Genomic DNA, 18,234 nt, shown 5'->3' on the forward strand with positions numbered 1-18,234 from the left:
TTCCAGCGCCAAGAAACAACGTACAATTTGCGACGCCGGGATTGGCGGCCCCAGATCGGCACCTCCGTTTGGAAGAAAGAACACCCACTGTCGCGGAAAACCGACGGTTTTAATGCTAAACTGGCGCCAAAATACTTGGGCCCGTTTACAGTGGCCAAATTTCATTCGCCAGTGATCGTGGATCTCCGCGACGGCCGAGGGCGTTGGCAGCGGCGCATCCACGTTCAAGACCTCAAGCCGGATCCCCCACCAGCAAGCACGGACCAATCCGCGGGCGAGGAGCCCCGGCAAGCAGCGTATATAAAGCGCTCGCAATCGCAGTCGTCACCAGTCGAGCGAGTAAGCCAGACTATGAAACGTGCGCAAGCAAAGGAGCTTTTCGGCAGTCTGAGCGAAAGCAGCGAGTCGCTTTCAGCTAGTCCGCCTCCAGGGACCTGGCCTCCCACGATCGACCCGAGCCGAAGTTACCCCGTCCCACGTGTGGACACAACGGTGCAACGAGGGGACAACAGCCAGCAGCGTCATACACGCTGGTTGAAGGAGCCACCATCAGCTCCGCCGAGGCTCGAGCCAAAAAGACGCGGACGGCCGGCCATCATGGCGACGACCACAGGACCAACCACCAGCTCGAGTATCAAGCCAGGACAGGAGGAAGCGCCGACCACGACAGGCAGAACACCGCCTGTCTCTATCACGGCGGCAGGGAGCGGTGGACTGACGGCCAGCGGCCGAACACGAAAGTCGGCCGGGACCCGGAAGATCCGGCCAGTGACGGCATCAATGGCGGCGCCATCAACCGCCCGCGGCCGATCTCGGGAGTCGGTCCGCCAAGCATCGCCGGCGGCATCATCAACCGCCCACGGCCTGTCCCGGGAGCCCGGCCGCCAACCGCCAACTAAAGCGGACAGTAGCAGCCCAGGGCTAGGGAGCCCCGCAAGCAACCAGTCCGGAAGCCGGGCAGGGTCGACGGGACAAACAGCGAAGAAGCCTCCCGGGCCGAGCATTCGGTTCATGGAAATATTACGGCCACCCCGGACCGAAGTAGGGACCATCGCCGCACTAGAAAGAGTGCCCAGCCCTAACGTCGGACTCCGACCACAGGAAGGGCCGCTAGCCGTCAGCTCGGAGAGCACAGGGCCAGCCCGGACCCAAGGACCGACCGGACGAGCCACGTCGGCGTCGCCACCACCGCCGGCCAAGCGAGCAGCGGCAGCAGCGGCTCCATCAATGACAGCCGCCTCTACCACGAGGCCACCGAGCGCACCGCCTGCCGCCATTGGCGTGCCCAGGGAAGGGCTCAGAGAACCACTGGCACTACCGCTACCACCATTTGCGTACCAGCCGCCGGGACCGTCGCCTTTGCCGCCAGCCCCGCCGGCTTACGTAGTCAACCAAAGATGGCACGCGAAACCGGGAGTCCCGTTGCACGTGCCCATCCAGCTGCCGGACGGGGACATAGTTAACGTGCCAATGTCGGCTATCCGGCACAATCGGAAATTCCGGGCACATTCGTCAACCGGCAGGTGGGTGATGCGGTTCGCGTCGGACGGCCGCCTCACTATGTGTCGTAAGGTACAGTGAGCCTGCGTCACGCTAGAAAAGGGAGGATAATGTGGCTAAAAGCCACTACTTTCAGACCCCGCGCCGCGACCACCACCGTTCGCGCGGCCCCGTTCATATTTTAAGTTACGCGCGGGCCAACCAGCCGCCCGCGGCGAGTAGCACGGATCTACGCAACAGGGAACATGGATCGCCCAACCGCCCACACCGCGCACCGCCACCCGACCGCTCGGGAGTGGGGGCCCCCACTCTCGGGCCCACGGGTATATAAGCCGCCTCGAGCGCAGACAAGGCACCTTTTCCGCGCTGGGGAGCACCCCAGCATCCGATCCTCCAAGACTTGGGCGCTCCCAAGTTTTCCTCGACCGGGCTCACCCGGCCTTCGAAACCGACTTCGCTCTCCACGACTCGGGTGCTCCCGAGCCTTCCTTCGTCCGGGCGCTCCCGGCCGTCCTCGACACCGACATCTCCGAGACTCGGGCGCTCCCGAGCCTTCCTTCGACCGGGCGCTTCCGGCCGTCCTCGACACCGATATCTCCGAGACTCGGGCGCTCCCGAGCCTTCCTTCGACCGGGCGCTCCCGGCTCTCTCTCTCCCGCACCGACACGGTCCTAGTATTCAGCCTCGTAGGCGGATCACGTTGCGGCACCTCTTACTCGCGACTACGGAGCCCGTACAACCGATACGGCCCGAACGGCCTAGCTTGTAATCCGCGCCGCCGACTCGCAAACGCGAAAACTGTCCGACCGATACGGCCCGAGCGGCCCATCCTGTAACTCGTGCCGCCGACTCGCGACCGCGGAGTCTGTACGACCAATACGGCCCGAGCGGCCCATCCTGTAACCCGCGCCGCCGACTCGCGACCGCGGAGCCTGTACGACCGATACGGTCCGAACGGCCTAGCTTGTAATCCGTACCGCCGACTCGCGAACGCGAAGACTGTCCGACCGATACGGCCCGAGCGGCCCATCCTGTAACTCACACCGCCGACTCGCGACCGCGGAGCCTGTACGACCGATACGGCCCGGACGGCCATCCCATGACCGCGGACTTGTTACGTGGGATACGTCCCAAAGCGAACCAAACTAGCGTCCACATTAAATCCAGCTTTCGGCGGATGTTCGCTTCTGTTCAATTCATTCTTAGGTTATTATATTGTTTGTTCCTTTGTTTCATTCACTCTTAGACTATTATATTATTTGTTCTTTTACTTTCGGTCATTCTTAGACTAGTGTATTAATTGTCTCTATATTATTTCTTTTCTAAATAAATCTTTTATTTTACGTTACCAAGTCTCGGTTCTTTACACTCGCACTCTGGCTTCCGACGAGCTTTCCGGACCCGAAATTACCGTGTTACAAAAGAATGCATTGAAGTATCAAATCTCCAACAAACGCATATAACAAGCGTAAAATGTCACGCGATTATGATCCGCCAATAGGAACACAGCATTAACACTGACATTCATGAAACGACTTGAATAATAAAATATTGTAAAAATACATAATAAATAGCAATAAACTGTTGTAAATTTACATGCTAAATAAGAATTAGTATAGAAACATATAAATAACGCATAAAACAAGCGTAAAATGTAACGCGATTATGATCCGCCAATAAGAACACAGCATTAATACTGACATTCATGAAACGACTTGAATAAAATATCTTGCGATTTAGAAAAGATAAAATAAATCTGTCTTCGTCGTTCAACGCCGGCTTCCAAGCCCTTCAAAACGCGTTTTTGATCAGACCCCTACGACGCCTGTGGATTGAGATATTAACGATCAAAGTTTTGGCGGAAAATGTAAAATAACTCGCGACCCTGATGAGCTAGGCTATTGTGTCGTTGGGGTTGGACGCGGGCTTTCAAGCCCTTCAAAACGCGTTTTTGATCAGACCCCTACGACGCTTGTGGACCGAGATATTAACGATCAAAGTTTTGGCGGAAAATGTGAAATATCTCGCGACCCTGAAGAGCTAGGCTATTGTGTCTTTACGGTTCGACGCGGGCTTCCAAGCCCTTCAAAACGAGTTTTTGATCAGACCCCTACGACGCCTGTGGACCGAGATATTAACAAAGTTTTGGCGGAAAATGTGAAATATCTCGCGACCCTGAAGAGCTAGGCTATTGTGTCTGTGGGATTTTGAAAAGCTTAAATGCCCGCGTAAAACCCCACAAAAGCTAACCGGACCTTCGAGGAAGCCGCAAAACTCTTCTTCACGAAATATACATCACAGTGCAAATTTTGCGACCTTCCAAGTACTTCAATCACAAGATAACTGAAATATGTATTTTAGAGTCAAAAAACTTATTGAAATGTAACGTGGGCACTCTACTAGACTTAATAAAACCAAATTTAAGTAAAAAATTAAACTTAGAAGCCTCAAATTAATTTATTTTTAATAACTTTACTTTTAACCAATAAATATACTTGTCACTTTTTACAAGTTAAATATTTAATACTTTCCGTTGATTTACAAACTTGGGACTTTGTGGGTCAAAAATAGGAAAAAGAAACTGTAATGGAAAACCAACGGAACTTTTGAGGAATCAGCAGAGTTTTCACTAACGAAAAAACAAGCATAAAATGTCTCGCGATAAATATTCACCAATAGGAACACAGCATTAATACTGTAAAAGATTTACCACTAGCAGCGCTGTGGCGGGTCGCTTTAGCGCCGTCTGGTAGAAAGCGCCAAAGCTCTTAGAGCTAATGTATATAGATGAACGCACGTGGGCAGCACGATAGCTCAACGGGCAGCCGGCTTCGAACGGCCGTCGGCTCGGGTCGTTCAGTAGCGCGTAGAGGAAACGGATCGGAGATAGGACCAATAAAGTGAGACCTGACACACTTATAAACGTTCCTTTATTCATCCTGAGCGGCTTCCAGGGGAATCTCACTAGAAAAGAGAACTTCCTCTTACAATACTGACATTCATGAAACGACTCGATTAATAAAATATTGTAAAAATATTTATTAAATTGCAATAAACTGTTGTAAATTAACGTGCAAAAAAGGATTATGTATAAAAACTTATAAATAACGCAGAGAACAAGCGTAAAATGTCACGCGATTAATATCAACCAATAGTGTTGTAAATGTTGTAAAGGAACCAGGTTTATTTTATGGTGAATTCGGTCGCTTGCACTAGTGTACACTAGTGTACACTGAGTACAAATATTTTTAGTGTAACGTATTCGATTAATGCCATCTATTTCAGTGCACTGCACTTGTTGTATTCGATTACATTGACACTATTATAGTGTATACTTACGTCATATTCGATGAGTGTTGCACTACACAAGTGTAGCATAGACTTTGTACTCGAATACACATAATATACTAGGTAAGTGCAAAATTTATTACACGACCAATTTTGGCAGTGCATTAAATTGGTGTACCACTGAGAAAAGATTGACCAACCACAGTGGAACACTGTGTATAGATTGCACTTATATAATTTAGTGTAACACGTATTTAGAATCAGTGCAAAGTCAGTGCAAGCGACCGAATTCACCATTAGACTTGATACGCCCTTTGAGTATATAGACATGGAGGAGAAATGCCGGCCTTTGAGTATATAGACATGGAGGAGGAATGCTGGCACGGAAAGTGTGTCCAAAGTCTGTGCGAGAGAGAAAGGTATAAAGTGATATTTGTTCTCTCTGCGCATGCGTCAAATGTATATAAGTAACAGTGAAGTTACAAATGGTATTATATTAGTGTATAAGATATATTAGAATGTATAGTACATTAGAATGATAAAGAGATAAATAAATTTTAATACAATTTTAATATGTGAGAAAATAATTTTTATTGATGTTTAAAGTGAATCAATTTAGTATATTTACGTCTAATATATTCATTATGTATAAAATCAGTAGCGCACTTGGCTTCATGAAATAAACGTATATTAACATAAATTGAAATTATGCGTTTAATAAGCTCTATTTTATGATTGTCAAATAAGTCTTGCTGCAGTATGTATTCTGTCATTGCATTGTTATTAAATACTTCATGGCAAATATCGTTAAATATTGTCATAATTAAAATGGTCTTAATATTTTTTTTAGTTCGGATAACATTATAATTTGAGCGAATAATTATTTCACAACGTCGTGTTATTTTTATAACGTCTTCCGAAGGAAAAGTTAAATTGCCTCTATTTTTAATAGTAATCAAAATTGAGTCTGTCGATTTCATAGTTAGAAAAGATGAACAAATGTGACAAATATTTTGTTTAGTTAATTTTTTAACAACAGCTATTGGTATTTCCAGTGCTACTGGTAAAATCCAGTTGCGTCTATTATTAATTTAGTTATTTTGTGACATATATTATAGGAAGAAGTCCCAGAAGTTCTAAATCATATTGTAAAGAGAAAGAAAAATGTGAAAAATAAATATTCTGCAGAATTAAGATCATTCGCGTTAACGTTACAATTTTATTCCTCAAAGGCTTACACATACGTTCGAAAAACATTCCGAAATCTTCTTCCAGAATCTTTTACCATCCGGTAGCTATATCATACGTACACGGACCACCAGAGATAGCGTTCGGCGGTACGCTAGTCTCTCCGATCTGAGGCGACGGCGGTATACGTGCGCTAGCGCGTCACGCTTCACACAATGAAGCATGCACGTGTGCCGCGAAGCGCCGAGGAGATCGAGAGGACGGGGAAAAATGTAGTGGGGCGCGATTTGATGCTCCATCCTTTAGAGAAACGCGTGATAAAGAGATAACGCTATAGGTTAGGCACGGGATTAAAGCGGTATACAATATCGCTCTCGCTCGCACGCGTTTGTTTAGATGCGAGCGTTAAGGACAGACATATATGCTGCTCGAACGCTGGCGTTTCGTCTGTTCTTTCCGCATACACCGTCGCCGCAGATCGGAGAGACTAGCATACCGCCGAACGCTATCTCTGGTGGTCCGTGTACGTTAAAAAACCTAACGCACTGTAAGTTGCACCTCCTGGGTAGTGCGGAAGATCACATCGTATTCTAATACACAACCTGCAAAGAAACATGTATTTTAGTGCCCGCGATTCACGCGGGCCGCATCGTGCGATGTGTGCACTCATCGTAGTCGTACACTTGTAGGCCTACGTAAGCTATGACTCGTAGCCAGTGATGGGAATTTTAGCTCCGAGCAACATCGATGTTGCTGGAGTGGGGGACCACGCACACACGCCGACGTCCTGTCGGTGAGCGCGCCTCGCTCGGCCACGCTCGGTCTCGCTCGGCTTGCAGAAGAGGACAGATATATATATGTTCCGTCTTCTTTGCACCGAGGCAGCTACGAGTCGTAGCCTACGTCGGCCTACGAGCCTATGACTACGATGAGTGCACACATCGCGCGATGCGGCCCGCGTGAATCGCGGGCACTAAGATACATGTTTAAGTTGTATATTAAAATACGATGTGGTCTTCCGCACTACCCAAGTGGTGCAACTTACAGTGCGTTAGGTTTTGTAACGTGGACCTTCGCCGGTAGCCATATATTACCACATTTCTTAATATCTTTACCAATTTTAAATTGTTTAACACGCAAAGTGTTTGACAAACTTAATATTAAATTGTTAATAAATAAACTGTCTAACACGCAAAGTGTTCAACAGATTGCGTATACTATATGTCGGAAGGATAATTTTTACGGGAGTAAATGAAAAGAAAAGCGGCAATATTAGTTATTTAAATTTTTATTTTAATTAGAAATATTATAAAAAAATTGATATATAACTAGGTGTCCGCCCCGGCCTCGGCCACAATTTATTTATTAACAAATTAATATTAAATTGTTAATAAATAAACTGTGGTCGAGGCCGAGGCAGTAAACGAGACCGGGGCAGACACCTAGTTAAATATCAATTTTTTAATAATTTTTTTTTTTTTAATAAAAATTTAAATAACTAATATAGCCTCTCTTCCTTTTTATTCACTTCCATAAAAAATTATCCTTTCTACATATAGCATATGCAATCTATTGGACACTTTGCGTGTTGGACAGTTAATTTATTAACAATTTAATATTAAGTTTGTCGGACACTTTGCGTGTTGGACAATTTACAAATGGTAAAGATATTAAAAATATGGTATGATATAGCTATCGGCGAAGATCCACGTGGACCTTCGCCGGTAGCTATATTATACGTACGTTAAAAAACCTAACGCACTGTAAGTTGCACCTCCTGGGTAGTGCGGAAGACCACATCGTATTCTAATATACAACCTGCAAAGAAACATGTATCTTAGTGCCTGCGCGATTCACGCGGGCCGCATCGCGCGATGTGTGCATTTATCGTAGTCGTAGGCTCGTAGGCTGACGTAGGCAACGACTCGTAGCTGCATCGGTGCAAAGAAGACGGAACATATATATATCTGTCCTCTTCTGTAAGCCGAGCGAGGCGCGCTCACCGACAGGACGCCGGCGTGTGTGCGTAGTCCCCCACTCCAGCAACATCGATGTTGCTCGGAGCTAAAATTCCCATCACTGCTCGTAGCCAGTAGTCTTAGATTGCAGACGGGCAACATACACACACTAAGCACAATGCCGTGTCCGTGTGCGCCCGCAGCGCCTGCAACGCCTCGGCCAGCGTCGGCTGCTGGAAGAGCGCAGACGTATGTCATATCTGACTCTGTCTCTCTAGAACTACAGCCGACGTCGTGATAAACTCATTTCTCACCGATGAGCAAACCTGTAATTTTTTCTTTTATTGCGCAACAAAACATTATTGAATTAAATTATGTACATACATATATTGATAAATAAAATTTTATTATAAATCTAAATACTGGCCCCATATTAAATGTTATATAATGTATACCGCAATTAAATAATCTAAAGAGAATAAATAAAATCCACTCTTGGCCAACGTGTACGTAGTTTTTAAACAAATTACTTATTAATACTAATTAATATTAATTACTTATTAATAAAAGTATAAAAGAATTAATAATTTTGCTGTGTACACCTTTTTTGTACATACGCACACGTTGTTGCTCAACGGAAACCGCGAGAAGGTGGTGGTCTCTTCCGTCAGGAGAAAATATAAAAAATTGTTTTTTATTATTTAAAATTAAATTAGATAATTAAATAATTAAATAAATAAATAATAAAATAATTAAAAAATTTTAATTAAATAATAAAAACAATTTTTTATATTTCCTCCTGACGGAAGAGACCACCACCTTCTCGCGGTTTCCGTTGAGCAACAACGTGTGCGTATGTCCAAAAAAAGGTGTACACAGCAAAATTATTAATTCTTTTATACTTTTATTAATAAGTAATTAATATTAATTAGTATTAATAAGTAATTTGTTTAAAAACAATACGTACACGTTGGCCAAGAGTGGATTTTATTTATTCTCTTTATATTTTATTTTTCTTATTATTTCAATTTTTATTTAGATTATTTAATTGCGGTATACATTATATAACATTTAATATGGGGCCAGTATTTAGATTTATAATAAAATTTTATTTATCAATATATGTATGTACATAATTTAATTGAATAATGTTTTGTTGCGCAATAAAAGAAAAAATTACAGGTTTGCTCATCGGTGAGAAATGAGTTTATCACGACGTCGGCTGTAGTTCTAGAGAGACAGAGTCAGATATGACATACGTCTGCGCTCTTTCAGCAGCCGACGCTGGCCGAGGCGTTGCAGGCGCTGCGGGCGCACACGGACACGGCATTGTGCTTAGTGTGCGTATGTTGCCCGTCTGCAATCTGAGACCACTGCTCGTAGCTGCCTCGGTGCAAAGAAGACGGAACATATATATATCTGTCCTCTTCTGCAAGCCGAGCGAGGCCGAGCTTGGCCGAGCGAGGCGCGCTCACCGACAGGACGTCGGCGTGTGTGCGTGGTCCCCCACTCCAGCAACATCGATGTTGCTCGGAGCTAAAATTCCCATCACTGGCTGCAAGTGTTTAAAACAAAATGCACGTACATCATATGGATGTTATCTCCGCATTCGTCCAAGGGGACCTGTCCACAACCACCTACATGAACCAGCCTGAAGGTCTCGAAATTAAGGGTCAAGAGGACAAAGTGTGCTCTCTACAACGGCCACTTTATGGCCTGAAGCAATCTGGCCGTGAATAGTATAAGAAGCTGGATACTTACCTGTCAACCATCGACATGAAGAAAACTCAAACGGATCAATGTGTATATGTAGACAGCGATGCGGAAAGCGACGTAATAATTATTGTTTATGTCGACGACTTATTAATAGGTTTGCGTGATATTCAAAAATTAAATGAGAGAAAACAACAAATGCGGCAGATGTTCAAAATGAACGACTTAGGCCCATTAAGTAATATCTTGGGTGTAAACGTTGAACGCGACGGGCCCACAGGAAAAATTGAACTTACTCAAACCAGGTACATCAACGACTTACTCGCGAAGTTTGAAAGGCAAGATTGCAAGCTAGCACCAACCCCCATCGAAGACGTCAAGATCAGCAAAGAAGATCGACCAAAAACAGAAAAGGAAATCTTAGACATGCAAAATAAGCCGTACAGGGAACTAATCGGTGGATTAATCTATTTAACTAACGCTACTCGTCCCGACTTGGCATTCACCGCGAGCATGCTGAGCCGATTCTGCTCTCAACCTGGACTACCACATTGGAAACTAGCGAAACGAGCCCTACGCTATCTTAAGGAAACCGCGAATTTAGGTATCATTTACGAAACGGACAGCAATAAATTACACGCATACGTCGACGCCGACTGGGGCAGTGACATCGACGATCGAAGATCTTTTACAAGAAGTGTCGTAATTTTAACAAATAGACCGATCAGCTGGCGAGCAAAGAAACAACGCTCTGTGGCATTATCGACTATGGAAGCCGAATATATGGGATTGTCTAAAGTCACAAGAGAAATTATTTACTTAAAAGGACTACTGCGACATATGAAACTATCGAATTGTATAGATAATTGTACCACAATTTATTGCGATAACCAAAGTGCAATAGTATTAAGCAAAGATTCCGTACATTATTGTAAAAGTAAACATATTGATTTAAGATATTTTGTTAAAGAAGTCCAGGACTAGGGCGAAATCAAAATTACTTACACGAGCAGAGACTCGATGACAGCGACAATATATTTACTAAACATTTATCGACAATTAAACATTACCGCTGTATGAAACAATTAAATTTAGTGAGTACGTCGATAGGAGGAGTGTCAGGAATAAAGTCTTGAATCAACGAACTCAAGCCTCCTTTGTTAGTTATCTTAGATTGTTTTGTTACCCGTGAGTCACATATGTCAATATTCGCGCTACGTGACTTCTCGGTCGTTCTTTTGCGATCTTATTTTTATTATTCATTCTATTGTTTTATTCCGTTCCGACCGCTCTACCGAGACGGATGTATCTTATTAAATAAAACACGTATATATACCAAGTTCCGCGGTTCTTTATTAATGGACCTTCCAACAGTTGATAAGGCATTCTTTTCCGCTTCTTTCATTGCCGCTGCAATTTTATATGCTGAGTCAAATGTTAATTTTTTCTCGCGAAATAATGCCTTTTTTATTAAATGGTCCTTCAGACCGCACATAAATTGATCCCGTAAAGCTGTATTAGCGTTGTTAAACTCACAATTAATCGATAAACTTATTAATCGCGCCGAGAATTCTGCGACGGATTCCGTTGGTGACTGGTGTGCCTTGTAGAATTTACAACGTTCCATTGTTTCGGATGTTTAGGTAGTAAATGATTTTTCATTAATTTAGTAAGTTCAGCGAATGTTTTTTTACTGGGCTCCGCTGGGGCACACAAATCTCTTATTAACTTGTATGTTTCAGCTGATATTTTTGTTAAAAGAACAGCTACTTGTTTATCGGCAGCTATATTGTTGGCCGTGAAATATAATTCGAGTCGTTCCGTATACAGTTCCCAATCATCCTTGCCTAAGTGGAACTCTAATTTCGACGTATTGTTTTCTCCAGCCATTGTGTGAGTAATCTTTGATCTTTGTCCACCTCGGGGAGTGATATCTCTCGCTTTGCTGTTTGCACTGTCAACGTTCGTTGAGGTGACTACTACCCGAGTAGAAAAATGATAGGGCCAACTTCATTAAGCGTAAGGCCCCGATAAGGATTATATTAGGATGCCATAAAAAGGGATACCTTACTATTACCACATTAGGGCCTTACAAGGAAATCGTAAAAACGCTTTAACTATACGAAATAAGTTTTTGATGAGGAAAAGCTGATGAGGGCCTTACAAGGAACTCGTAAGGACGCCTTAACTATGCAAAATAAGTTTTTGATGAGGAAAAGCTGATGAGGGCCTTACAAGGAACTCGTAAGGACGCCTTAAGTATGCAAAATAAGTTTTTGATGAGGAAAAGCTGATGAGGGCCTTACAAGGAACTCGTAAGGACGCCTTAACTATGCAAAATAAGTTGTTGAGGAGGAAAAGCTAATAAGGGCCTTACAAGGAACTCGTAAAGACGCCTTAGATCTATGAAATATCGTATATCTAAGGCATCCTTACTAGTTCCTTGTAAGGTCTTAATTAGTTTTTTCATATCAATAGCTTATTTCGTATATCTAAGGCATTTTTACAAGTTCCTTGTAAGGTCCTCTTCAGCTTTTCCACAACAACAGCATATTTCGTATATCTGAGTCATATCCTTGCGAGTTTCTTGTAAGAATGTCTTAGATATGCGAAATAAATTGTTGATGTGGAAAAACTAATGAAGATTTTAGATTTAATAAAAGTTGTATGTAGTAGGCGAAAATATATATATATTACATATAATACATCTTTATAAAATTCAATGAAGAAAGGGAATAACTGTAATTTGTTTACACGATGGAAGTTGAAGTCGAACTAACTTGTTCAACACATTTCTTAAAAAATATTTTTCTGTTATAATAGGAGATGTTGTAGAAATACAATATATATTTAATAGTTTTGAATTGCATGGATATTTGTATAATTGTTTTGTATCTTTCCATATTCTACCTTCAATTGTACTGCTTGAAAGAAGTGTATCGTGCTCATCACAGTATATGGAGAAAATTTCCATTATACAACCATTATTCAAAAGTACCATATTATCTCGCTGCTTTGTAGTAATTGTAAGACAATTCCATAAAATTTTGCTTATACAAATTTGGTTATTATTAATTGAGCTGTTTAGTATTTTATTTTCACTAAAACATTTTTTTTTTTCCTTAATCACATTTTGCTCATGTATTCTACGACACACTTGCGCCAAAGGTTTGTTGGACGTACGAAGAACACGTTTAACTTGTCCAAGTGTGTTTTCAAATGGAAAACAACTTATTCTACTTAATGGACAATTAAAATGTATTACATCGTCAGCTACATGCAATAAATTGTACACATTTATGACTAGTGATTGCAATCCATACAAATGTGGCATGGCCTTAACAAAAAGTAGAAGACAATTTTTTGCAATTGCATTGTGAATAATAGCGAATTCTTTACTGCATAAAATTCTGCATGCAACATGGAGTAATAAAAAATGATCATATATTTTTGATGAAAGAATATTTTTAAACACAATTGGACCAGAGTATAGCAGAACAAATCGTAATTCTGTTGCTTTCCATTTTAAATATTCAAAAATTGATCTCGGTTTTCGTTGAAATTCAATACAAATATAAGGGGCAAGATATAAAAGTCTCTCTGAAAGTTTTATTTTTTGTCGTCGGGATAATCTAACAGACAATGGACCCTTCATCCATAAATGTATTAATTTTCTCATAATCCCATTAAAAAATAAATGCATGTGATCTAAGACAAATATTTTTGTAAAATCTATTTTGGGAATTATGTTTATGAGAGGCGAGGTACCAATGTGGTGAGCACGATCTTTTTGTTCAAGAAATGATGATTTTGTACGTTGTGAACACTCAAAATCAGAATAAATTACTTTGGTAGCTTTTCCGATTTTGATTAGTTTTCCAGTAATAGTGCAACGTTCACAAGCGTTATAACCGCCATGCCCTTTACTGCATTTCAAAAAAGACCGAGCTGGAGTGTCGCAAATAAATGCTAATAATTGAACCTTATAAATTCGATTTTGTATACAAATTCCATGTTGCTGTAAACTATTAATCTCTGAAATAAATAATTCTAAATACTTATTTAAATCTCGCGGTTTACTGTGTCCATAATAAATTGCAACTATAAACGGTTTATATATATCCGGATAGTAGTGTATTTTACAGAGAATTGGCCAAAAAGATATGCTTCCTGAAGCAGATACAGGCATACCATCCACGTTAATTAAAAGCTGAATGATATTATGACTGAACATATTTTCAGCACTGACTTGTTGTTTTAAACCTGCTTCTATACCGAAATAGACGAATTCACCATTTGGATAAACTGAATTGTTATCTTCCATTTTTATTATTTCATATGTTGCTTCATATGTTCTCAGGAAAGCTTCTGCAGATTTGGGCAAATCAGGTAATAAGTCCTTTCTCAATATAAGCAGTTATTCCTGTAGATGATTATGCTTAATATTGCAATTAACAGCCCAACGACGAAGTTCATTGACTATATCGTTGTTATTATTTTGCAAGCAATCGGTTTTAATATCAAAAAATTGTGTTTCAACATTATTGCAAAAATTACTTAAATTAGATGTACTTTCCTGTTGTACATTAAGAGTACTGCTATCTGTATAAATAATTTTACAATTATAAAATCCTTCAAATTTTACATTACCTTTTAATTTTATTTAAATTAAAAATTACACTTACCATTATAATTATATATTACATTTGATACATGCTCATACACAAGATCATTACTGATATCAGATCTTTCCTGTATTTCATCATAGGATTTATTCTCTGTACAAATAATATGTCTATTAAACTCTTAAATTTCAAGTTACTTTTGTTATTTAAAAGATATATTTTTTATAACAATAATCTATTATATGCTGGATGTAATAACTTGCATTGTGTACTTACTTGAACTTTTAATCATACTTTTAATTTGTTGTATATCTTGAATGCATGCATTTTTTAACGCACGACATTTTTTGACACAACTTACTTTCTTATTCATTTTGGTAGGGCTACTCGAACAACGAAAAACAGTAATCGAAAGGCCAAATAATGGCAATTCTGTATATCGATACAAAATTCGTCAATTTCTGCGCAAAGAGCCTAATTCGAAATAGCAACTTTTTACACGACAAATGCAGGGTCCGTGTAAAAACAGCGTTTTGAGTGCCGTCGGATAGAGAAAAAAGACAGGCATACTGTTTGTCCTATTCTTTCGCGCCGTCGAATTCATGGAAGCATGGTACCGACGTCGCGAAAGAGTAAGACAGAGTGTATCTCTGTCCTTTTTCTCTATCCGACGGCACTCGAAACGCTGGTTTCATATTCATACGGACGAGTCTCTGCATTCGTCCGTGCCAAGATTCGGTTCCACGTAGTCGACACGCGCGTGTTTTGTTTTTTTTCCTTTAGTGTGCATCCATCCTTTGTAGGATATAAGGCACAATATCACACGCGTGTGAGCAGTGATAACGTTACGCGATCTGTGATATTGTTTATTATAGTGACAATATTAAAGTGATAATATTGAATTAATATTAAAAGTGACATCAGACTCACAATCAGTGATATCAGAAGTACGTGAGTTAATTTAATATATATGCTACATAATCTTGGAAGGACGTTTTGAAGGTTAAGATATCTTTGGAATGTTCTTCGAATGTCCTTACTTTATGAAATATTAACAATTTATATCTGTAATTGTTTAATTTTAAATAACAATTGTCACTTGGCTATTGCAGTGAATATCAAGAAATACCAAATCGTTGAATTCATTAATGAACACGAAGATGACAATGTTTCTCTAGATTATGTGCCGTCCAAATGGGTAACATACGATGAACAATTGCGTTCTTGTGTCTGCAAATTCATGCCTTCTCCATACACTACAAAAACTCGGATAAAATTAAATAACATCATTAATGAGAATAATGAAGCACCCGAATCTTGGCCGTCATATCCAGTATATTTGAGAGGTGAAGCAGGTAAAAATGATTATTTTAATATTATTTATTTCGAAATTATAGTTTATGGATTTAATCTGTTATTTTATTTTTGTGTCTTTTTCTTCTGTAGAAACGATAGAAGAAGCGAACAAAAAGTTAAGGGCTATCAACAAAAAACAATATTTTTATTCAACCGATAACGACAACCACGCCGAAAACAACGTAAAACGTTGCACGAAATTTTTTAAGAAAAAGGCAAAAAGGAACAGTGAAAATGCTATTGACAAGATTCTGTATAATAGTGACATAGGGACACGTAATTCTTCTAATGAATCCAATTCTTCTACAACAACTAGTAATATACATTTATCTATTATATATCTCTCTTATTATAAATCTATTATATAAACTATATCTGTCATGCATCAATTGTATTAATTTTATTGTATTTATTTTCAGCAAATGATCAAAGTGAATATACTAATAAACAAAGTAAAACTTTATTAAAAAAGAAAAACAAAAAGAAAAAAATAAAGAAGAATAATATTGAAGACACAGAAGCAATACTAAGCACTTCGGCAATTAGCAGTAATATAAATAATACTGTAGCGTCCAACATTACCAAACAATTTTTCACTAAAAATGTGCAACATATAGAAAATGATAAAGATGTAACATTTCCTGCAGGTATATATCAATTATTTTAATGACAATTAACGTAAATAACAAGCATTTACCATAATTAATAGATGATTTAATATAGAAATGGTTTATTTTAGAAAATCTTTTGTTGCATAAAGCAATTAAGTCCTTAACTGTTGAAGTATCAATGCAAAATGAGCAGCTAAGACAATTAAAACTGTGTATTGAAAACACATTAAAAATAAAAGTGGATGCAATGACTATTGAGAAATTTATAGAAAAATATAATATAATGCTTAAATTTACAAATTTAGAAGAACTTAAAGATTTTAATGAAAAATTATCTGCAGGTGGAGAATTTCTTTCAGATTTTGTAAGTAAATATTTTCATAATTTTTTAATAATGAACTTTAAAAGATATACATAAAAATTGGTCAGATTTACTGTGATTTGTTTTATCTCGGTCTATCAAAAAACAATAATTAAAAATAATGTTTAATTTGCAGAAATCTAGTCTCAAATGTCTAATACAAGAGAATATGTATAAAACATTACTTATAATTTTAAAGAGATTAATGGATAGAAGACTGGCCGTACAATGTACTGCAGTTCGTATATCAAAAGATAAATATCTTTTCAAAGATACGACATTATATAAAGTTCTTTTCGGTAATTATTTATTTTATAGTAAAAGTGTAACAAATTGTAGTTAAAACATAAAGTTAAATATTTTTTCAGCTTTTATTTGCACTTATTGTGCAGCTGAAGGAAAATCCATAACGGAAAAGGAATTCACCAAAGCTTTAGGCAGCATTTTTAATAATGCTAAGGATTGGGATGGCCAAAGAAATGCGCGTCGACTTGCAATAGTTCGAACAACAAATATTAACACTGAAAGAGAGAATGAGAAAGAAACTTAAATAATGATTCTATCCAAGAGGTCAACTATTACTTTAAAAAATGTAGAATAATTTTTTTTTGCCGTTTTTGACAGTACGGTACAATTTATTACAGTATTACCAATGTATTGTTCTTTTATTACTGGTAATGTTATTTTCAATATTCTTGTTATTTTTCTTAATTATTTTCTATAACGTTTGTGGTGCAGTGGGCTGTCACCGCTCTCCTGATAACTAAGGCAAAATTTAGTTGCGCTTAAGACTAAAAAGATTTAAACTCGTGGAAAAAATTTATTTAAAAAAATGTTATTTATAATTAAAAATTAATTTATTATTTTGCTGAGTATTACATAGTATTTTCAGTATGTTCAATGAGTTTTCCAACCAGTAGTTGACCTCTCGATTCTATCCTTCTTTTTTTGATTAAGTTTAATTTTAAGTTCCATTAATTTATATACATACATACATACATACATACATACATACATACATACATACATATATATATTGTTACGCCGGGAACGGGTCGGCGAACGTCTCCACGTTCGCGTCTCTTTCTCACACTCACACACTCACACTCGCGGCGCTTGAGCTCCGCGAAAGAAAGAGACGATTTATAAAAAGGAACGTGAACAATTTAATTAGAGCATGCAAAACGATACAACGACTGCACCGATTCAAGACACGGGCAGAACTGTCATTTAGTCACAATCAATAAATTTCGTCCCCTAGCAACGGGAAACCGAATCCTCGGAGCGAGCCGGCAGCTTCACGCTGCTCCGTATACCGGGCGTAACACTGCCCTCCCCTTCCTCCAGATTGTCGCCCCGACAATCAGGGGGGGCCTCCGTGGCGTCTTGTTCCACTTTGGACTCCTGTCCAAGTTCTTGAACTCCACGAAGTGACGCGAAGAATCTTCCTCAGCGCGAAGATGCTTCCGTCCTTGGCCCTCAGCTCGATTCCGCTGCTCCTCTTAAAATCTTCAAACAAGGGGGGGGGGGCATAACTTTCTGTGGACCCTCCGACTCAAGGTCTCCCCAAGTTTCTGTTCCGGCATTAGCCCTTCGTCCCATGGAAAACCACAGATCAAAAACCATGGGAAGAA

General features: G+C 39.9%; 1 protein-coding gene across 1 annotated transcript; it reads left to right on the top strand.

Annotated features, from left to right (window-relative positions):
- Positions 1-14,988: 14,988 nt before the first annotated feature.
- LOC139107734 (nuclease SbcCD subunit C-like) lies at positions 14,989-16,744 on the top strand. Its single transcript, XM_070665548.1, has 6 exons — positions 14,989-15,219; positions 15,385-15,627; positions 15,719-15,943; positions 16,048-16,275; positions 16,368-16,607; positions 16,737-16,744. Coding segments are annotated over exons 1-6 (945 nt in total). The 5' UTR covers positions 14,989-15,218.
- The last annotated feature ends 1,490 nt before the right edge of the window (positions 16,745-18,234 follow it).

The sequence above is a fragment of the Cardiocondyla obscurior genome, linkage group LG13 (assembly GCF_019399895.1).
Source record: "Cardiocondyla obscurior isolate alpha-2009 linkage group LG13, Cobs3.1, whole genome shotgun sequence".
In the NCBI taxonomy this organism is placed as follows: domain Eukaryota; kingdom Metazoa; phylum Arthropoda; class Insecta; order Hymenoptera; family Formicidae; genus Cardiocondyla; species Cardiocondyla obscurior.